General features: G+C 40.2%; 1 protein-coding gene across 1 annotated transcript in view; it reads right to left on the minus strand.

The window, feature by feature from the left end:
* The window catches only part of LOC106805709 (FAST kinase domain-containing protein 1-like), a 9167-nt gene extending 2161 nt beyond the window's left edge, over positions 1-7006 (minus strand). The window contains exons 1-10 of the mRNA XM_014807412.1: positions 6537-7006; positions 6053-6185; positions 5570-5759; positions 4044-4568; positions 3667-3769; positions 3209-3386; positions 2723-2863; positions 2030-2285; positions 1134-1447; positions 679-813 (exon numbers count right to left, since the gene is read on the minus strand). Of these exons, the coding sequence (XP_014662898.1) occupies positions 679-813; positions 1134-1447; positions 2030-2285; positions 2723-2863; positions 3209-3386; positions 3667-3769; positions 4044-4568; positions 5570-5759; positions 6053-6185; positions 6537-6992 (2431 nt within the window). The 5' untranslated portion in view covers positions 6993-7006. The remainder of the gene's footprint in view (positions 1-678; positions 814-1133; positions 1448-2029; positions 2286-2722; positions 2864-3208; positions 3387-3666; positions 3770-4043; positions 4569-5569; positions 5760-6052; positions 6186-6536) is intronic.
* Between the last annotated feature and the right edge of the window lie 1160 nt (positions 7007-8166).

Consider the following 8166-nt stretch of genomic DNA (forward strand, 5'->3'; position numbering starts at 1 on the left):
GCAGAGTAGATATGGGAGACACTCCCCATTATATTACTCTTGATAATTATGTCCTGATCGTGCTAATTTTTTATGCTGAAAATAAATGTTTGAAAGATGTGAAATGTCTGAAGCATGCTGGCGCGCGGACGGACGGACGGACGGACGGATGTACGACGACCCATGGCAATAGCTCAGCTTGACGATGTCAAGGTGAGCTAAACATGGAGAAGGCAACAGAGACGCCAATGTTATGCATGTAGATATCTCCACGAGTATATAAAAGTATAATCTAGCAAGAGGATTGCCGCCTACTAACTACTTATTCCTTACAACAATACCAACCACATTAAGCAGCCTGCAACGCTCCCCTTAGATGGAGAATGCATGCCTGCACAGAAGCAGCTATATATATATACAAGCATCTCTCACAATTCACCACTACCTATGGCCCACTATCAGAAGATCATAAATAGTACTGACATCATATGTATACATGATCTGATCATCATATGATGTCAGAATCCTTTATGCGAAGTGCCGTGCAAAAGTTATAACATATTAGACTTAAGATATGTCATAACTACTAATGACGTTTATGACAACGGGCCTCTGTTGGTCAGATACTCGAGCTGAAGCTAGTGTCAAGTCAAGACGAGAAAGCCTGAAGGCATGAGGCCGCAGACTTGCGATAGTCACCTTTTATCACAGAATCATTGCAGTACTGCTCATGGAACCACGGCACGCCATACTCCGGGTAGTCAAGACACACAATGCGGTTCAACTGCATTAGTTTGCTCCTCAGACGATTCGTAAAGGCCAAAGACCTGCTCTCTGCCATATAGAAAATGATCGCCTACAGTCAAAGTTACACTTCTAAATCATCTTTAATAAACGATGATATTGACGCCTGCTCTTGTGCTGTTTCCAGACCTGATATAGCAGACTAATTGACGTCGAATTCCGTCTTCCACATGGTCTTTTGGATGCTGAAGAAGTACCATTACGAGAATACAAGATTACATAGCTTTATTGAGCACACAATATTATATAACATATTGCTTTGAGGCAGCTCTTTACTTAAGAGTTGCCAGCACGTAAGGTGTGCACATCTCACACTAAAAACGCCCAGGCTGCAAATGAGTGAGAAATACCTTCTATTTCCCTGTCGATGGCCTCCAGAAATTCGAGCTGGAAGATGGAATCGACGACAGACTTCGACAGGCTCTGGAACAGGCTCAGTGACAGTGCAGCATTTAAGATATCTGTCGTGGTCAGCTGGCCTGTGTTCGCCAGCAGCACCTCAGAGAACATGGCGAGAGCCTCGTGGCTTGGCGTTGTGTTTGTGAGATAGCAAGCGTACAGCACCATTGTAAATGCACGACCGATTTCCGTTCGGTTCTCGGCCACGCAGCGACACAGCCTGGTTGCAAGCTCTGGCGTGTGGTAACGAGTCTTGAGGATCAGCCTAATAGGAGAACAGCACAATGTTATTAGCTGGTAGTTCCTATTTGGTAGTATCTAGCTTGCACACGCATAGAAAAACCTTGCCGTTATAAGATGAGCTAATCTTTGTTGCGCTCTTACAGACTTTTTTGACAGTTGAAGTCATGCAAACTTAGTTAATTGCAAAATGCTTAGCCTGACTGATAAGTTTTACAACTCACCTAATTGTAATAGCTTTAGAGTCATCTAGCTGACTGTATAGAGTTTACTGATACATTTGACTGTAACGAATTTACACTTACAAATACATACGTCTGTATTGAGTTTACAGATACATGTGTCTGTATTGAGTGTACAGATACACGTGTTTGTATTGAGTTTACAGATACGTGTCTGCATTGAGCTTACAGATACACACGTCTGTATTGAGTTTACAGATACACGTGTTTGTATTGAGTTTACAGATACACGTGTTTGTATTGAGTTTACAGATACACAGTCTGTGTTGAGTTTACAGATACAACTGACTGGTATGAGCCTATAGACTTGTCTATCTATGATGAGCGTACAGACTCATTAGGCTATGATAAGCTTATAGTCTGACCTGGCTGTGGTGAGCATGTGATGCGGTTGAAAGTCATCGAGGAATCTCGAGTATTGGTCCATAAGTTCGCACAGCAGGTTGTCATCGACGTCTTGGTTGTGCAGCACCACCTGTGACAGCGTTTGGTTCAGCGTGGACAAGCTTTCGATGTGGCTGAGCTGCTGGAGCAAGCTTCTGTGTAGCAGACGACTCACAATGGAGAGCTGACTCAGTAGCAGGCGACTCTGCGAACGCACGCGGTGCACCGTTTCGAAACCTGCACACCGATTTACCATTATTGTCAACATCATCATCATAGTCATCATAAGATTTAACCTTGTGGTACAAGCTTGTAAATTATATATATATATATATATGTAATATATAATATATATTATGTAAATGAGTGCAACCAATCACTGGTGTCTAATTCTCTAAGTAATGTACCAGAATAGTAATACATCAGTATTAGTAGAGTAATGGCAGTATAAACATTTATGATTGAGTGAACATTCCTCATTTTGCTTATTTCCATATTAATGATTATTATTGATAATAACAAACGAAATATATTAACAATAATATATTGATCATTTTAATTTGCAACACAATAGTGGTATTTCAGTCTTCAAAATGAAAACACTGTAAGAGCTTTTTAAATGATTGCCCGAAAGCTTTGGCAGCATGATCGATTGCTTTGGAATTTTCTCCTACCTGAAACAATGTAGCCAATCTGCCGCACATTGAACTGATAAGCCATAGCAGCTATTCGTTCCAGTATGACCTCAGGCAAAGGACCTATGTTCAATGTTATCATGTACTGTGCTATCATTGCCACGGACCAAGGTTGCAACCCTGCAAACAAATCCATGATAATGTGGCAGACACACAAGTAATAATATTAAGAAATCATTATAGAAAAAGTGTGAGAAGCAAGAAAACAGATTAAGAAGCAATGAGTAAAGATAATGTGTATTAATGGTAGAGAACCAATTGGTAAACCAATATATCAATATATGCAAGCAAGGAATAATATATTATTAGAGTTAATTAATGAGTAAAAACAAAAAAACGAAAAGCAATTATGATCATATACCATGCAACAATTTCTCTGCCATATCATCAGCTCTACAAGAACTCTCTATTCATGTATTCCTGACATGTTTCACATCTATGATAATTATTTGCCCTCATGTTTACCTAGTTTTCTTTTTAGTTGAGGCACCAGTAGATCATGTAGGACAATTTCCAGCTCTCTGTTTCGATAAAGATGAGGCCACTTTGACAGATGCACAAAGCAGTTGCAAAGTCTCGTGAGATGCTTATCCGGAATTTCATAATTGTTGATTGGAGATTGGTCCGTGACTAGTTTTATTATCTACAATTAAACTAAATAATTAATTTTATCTACATACCATATGCCCAGTAACTGGTACACACATCTAATATTATGGCAATTGCTATATGCACTTCAAAATACAATTATGATATCTCATCACTAACACCACTTTAAAGGGGTTTAGATCTGTCACGAAGATGACTTTGAAACTGCCCTTAACTTATTCTGTTTACGATAACAAAAGACTAATTAATTTAAGTTCATTTAAAACAATGATAAATTTGTGCAAATAACCCCAAATGAAGCTTTGCTAAAATACCTGTTCACACAAGTCATCTAGAACCTTTTCGCTTGATATCTGTAGATCTGTAATCACGCCTGCGATTCGGATAAGAACTGGCATCTTGAACTCTGGGATGTTTCTTGATCAAAAAGTAAAAGACTTGTTTTCCCATAATCTTCCTTATAAATAGTAATATTATGTACTTTTAATGATACCAACATGAGAAATCGTTAACCAGAATCTTCTTAATAAGCTTTCTTAAAATATTACTAGGTATGATGCAAATGACACTAAACCCCTCTTACTGAGCAATCACTGTAGATAGCATGCAGATGGTCTACGAACTCAACAAACAATGAAGCATAATTGCTAAATGTCACAAAGCCTTGCCAAAGTGACTCGTCGTCGGTCACCTGAGCAGCAGTTGTTCGACGCGTGCGTGTGTCTCTGCGTGCTTGGAGCGTGTCAGTGCTGGTAGCAGACTGACGCTCTCGAGCGGCGAGCAGCAGCGATCGAGCAGCACCACCGCGCGCTCGCTCAGCTCGTCCACCAGCTCCCTCTGCAGGAGGCCCTGCTCCCTGAACATGACGCCGACGCGCGACAGCGCCACCGAGCTCACCGAGTCGACGTTAGCCAGCAGGAAGCGGAGCACCTCGTTGCTGACCTGCGTGTCGACGCTGGCCATCGACTGACCGATGTCCAGACAGCGCAGAACGGTGAACAGCGGCGCCGAGCGGTTCTCGACGTACGGCCACACACGGCGAAGGAAGCGCGCCTTCAAGCCATCGGATGCGGTTACGTGAGCGTTCTCCAGGCAGACGGCGTAGAGAAACAGGTCGTTGGCGTCCGCCGCGGCGAGCTGTCGATTCACGACATCTGCAACCTGACCGAGGAGGTGCAGAGGAGCAACGTCGAACTCTGATAAAGCTACCGAGTACCTAAATACATAATTACACAGGTTTAGGAGCTTGAGTGTTACCGAAAAAAAAAATTGGATAGCACGGTATGTCTTAATATCATGGATATATTATTTTTACCAAACGTAAATAAAAATTCTTAGGACATCAACAGTACAGGGGAAAAATTTCTTTTTTTCACGGGAGCTCTTTTTCAAGCCTGTGGGAAAAATAGCTCTCGTCAAAAATTTTACGGGAGCCATTTTGAGCCTCACGGGAGCGATTTCGGAGATTTGAAGAGCGAATCGCTCATCGCTCCCGTCTATTTTTTACCCTGTAACAGTAGGATTTCTATTCAAAATGTCATGTCTCACATTATATATGAATATAAAGTAAATAAAATTGCAATTGCCATTAATTCCAAAATAACAACAATATAAATAAACCAGGTAGGAGTAAAAAACTTCAAAATTAATTATTTAATTATAGGATCTGTAAGACGACTAGCTATATATTATGCGAATGGTTACAGACAGGTGCTAATAAATACATAATTTTGCCTTAAAGGCTCAAAATGCGCATCCAAACGCTAATTTCTCCAGTACTAGACTAGCAAATACTTCGTGTCATGCATAATCACACTACTTATGACAAAATAAACTCTAGTTGCTCCATTTCACTGCGCGTTTGCTTAAAACCACAAGAAAGAGGTGAGAAAACTGGCATTCTGGCGCAAACGCCGACTGTTTGCCAAACAAAATAGCCTCGAAGTGGTGACGTGACATCACGTTTTTATCTTTGCTGCGCCCGTACCGCTGTACCGCAGCACCGCTGCATGGTTGCTTGGGGATTAGGGAAACTGTCAACAACATTGGAGTATTTTCAAAATACCTTTTATAAGCAACGCGCAGTGAAATGGGAGGAACTAGAGTTTATTTTGCCATAAGGTAGTATGATATGCATGACACGTAGTAATTTGCTAGTCTAGTACTGGGGAAATTAGCGTTTGGATGCGCATTGTGAGCCTTTAACAATTTTAATACCTAGACAGAACATTAGGCTCCATGGTAAGGCATCGTGACTGACACTCCATTAGCAAGCTTCTAACTAAAGTTGATGATTGTTCTGCACCAATCTTGAGTAGGTACATCAATAAGCAAACAAGTCCTTTATCATCCATATAGGAGGACTGACTCTCTAATCTTTCACACAATTCGGAGAACATGGGGTTTGCTGAAAAAAAATTACATTATATTTTGCATCAACGCTGATTCTAGCCTTAATTAAATAGCTAGTGCTAAAGAATGATACACCAGAAAGCTTATTTATTGATCTTTTTGGTATATTCTAAATAGATATGTATATCTATTTATGACATCTCATATGCCTAAATAAAAATAATTTGCTGGTAAACAAAAATATTCACAATCGTCATTTACATGGAGTATAGAAATCTATTTTGCTTGCATATAGATAGTAAGATATATAATAATGCAGTCACATATGATATTATGCAGAAGACCCACACAAAATAGCTTGGCAATGCATCTCTACCATGTCCTCAGCATAACTTCCATAGACCTTCTGTAGTTCCCACAGGTTTGTAACAGCTTGGCATAGATGACGACTACTCAGTACATGCCAGTTATTTTTAAGAACCTATTAAAGAAAAATGACAATATTTACATGCACCTTTATAGTAGAAACTAGAAATATATAATAATATATATATATATATATATATATATATATATGAACAATGTTTAAGGCAAGTCTGATTCTAGATTTTTACCAAACATGCAGGTGCTCATGGAGAGTATTAAAATAATTGACATATACATAGCATTAGGTAACAATTCATACATTCACTACTATTGAATATCATCCACAAAGAATCTCCACAGAGGGAACACAATGTTCAATGTAACGTGATTAACACGAACCAATTCTCAAAACTGAACATGGGTTTTTATTGTAAATATATCTTTATGTTTAAAGATACATGCAAACCTTGTATATGTCTTCAACCGAACATGCACAATTGATTTTCTGAAGGAGAAGATCTTCATCATCTGGATACAGCTTTGAAGTTTCCAATTCAGTGCTATCTTCAAAGTTGGACCCCAACAATTGTGTCTCTGAGACGGAACGTGAATCGCCTCTATACTCCTTTCCATGAATTATTTCACAGAAATGGTTACATTGCACATGGAGTTGCTTTAGATATCGGTTGGAACACCAACTTCTATATAGCAAAGGTTTACACTGATGCATATGGTATATGTTTCTTCTATTATTGTTGATCACACAGTCCATGTGCATGCCCTTGCAGAGCCAACCACTTCCAGTGAGTGCATTGTTAGAAACAGTCGGAAATGATGGGTAGGGTGGATAAACCATCAGTTTCCTGAAGTTTCTTTTGCATACATATACGTATGGCTGCCACCCTTTAAGAAGCTCCATCATCTTTTTCACAGTGGACTACTGAAACAAAAATGGCAATAAATCCATCATGTGGGAGTGTTGAGAGATCAGATGAGTGAGTAAGTGATAGACTAGTAGAGTGATTGTCATATATAGTGACCACATGCACTTGGACCACTTCAGGGAATAAACTCAGAATGATACTAAAGCCAACTGTTTGTGTACTCCTAATAGCTGTAATACATTCTGATGGACTAATACAGTACCTACTCATTGCACCACAGCATTCACTGCCACTTGCTGCACAGTTATCCTATAGTTCATAAATAAGCAGTTAAAAAAGCCACATGTCCAGACTTTACCACCGGTAGAGACATCACAACACTTGGCTTTTTTGCTGCCTTATTAGGTAGCAAATAGGGCAACAATTGTGCAGCGAGCAAAGGTGGCGCTGTGAAACAGTACAACTTATTATAGCACTACCTATATGTAACCCTTTATTCCACCACACAGCTATACAAGATTATATAAAGGAACCTAGTGAAGAATCGTTGAAGCATGCCAGGTTATGATGTAGCCTGTGGTACAATATAAAATGACCACTAGCGGGCAAATGTGTTAGGTTTAGTCCGTCGCACTAAAGCCAAACTGAAGTCCTGATAATTATGTCGAATGCATTTATTTATTGAATGCAAACAATCACACAATTAAGCAATTAAAATTCACAGCCATATGTTTTAATATAGTACGTGGTGCTGATAGCGATCAAGTAATCACTGTGCAATTTCTCACAAGGCTCACTTTCGCAACCATACATAGGTCACAGGGTTCTCCCCAGGATGAAATTGAAACAGGGGGAGGGGGAGGGGGGAGGGGGAGGGAGAGGGGGGAGGGGAAACTAGGAGGGGGGGGCGTGTTTTTACCGTAATGCGTAAAATCGCCACCACACCATAGACAGCATTTGGGGTACTTGTATATAAGACAGCCGAGTCGGTACAGTTTGTGTTAAGGTTTGGGACAGGGTGGCTGTTTGTACTTGTGTGGTCTGCACTGCATGCGTAGTGTAGGACGTTTACTCATTAGTGGTACCGTAAAAATACACCCGTAAAAGGTGGCGGGCCTGGTCGAATGGGAATTCTTGACGATCGATTCCCGCGCTGTCAAACTTTTATTGTGGTGGAATTTAATCGGGCTGGAGGTAATTTAAACCGGGCGC

The sequence above is a fragment of the Priapulus caudatus genome, unplaced genomic scaffold (assembly GCF_000485595.1).
Source record: "Priapulus caudatus unplaced genomic scaffold, Priapulus_caudatus-5.0.1 Scaffold124, whole genome shotgun sequence".
Lineage (NCBI taxonomy): Eukaryota > Metazoa > Priapulida > Priapulimorpha > Priapulimorphida > Priapulidae > Priapulus > Priapulus caudatus.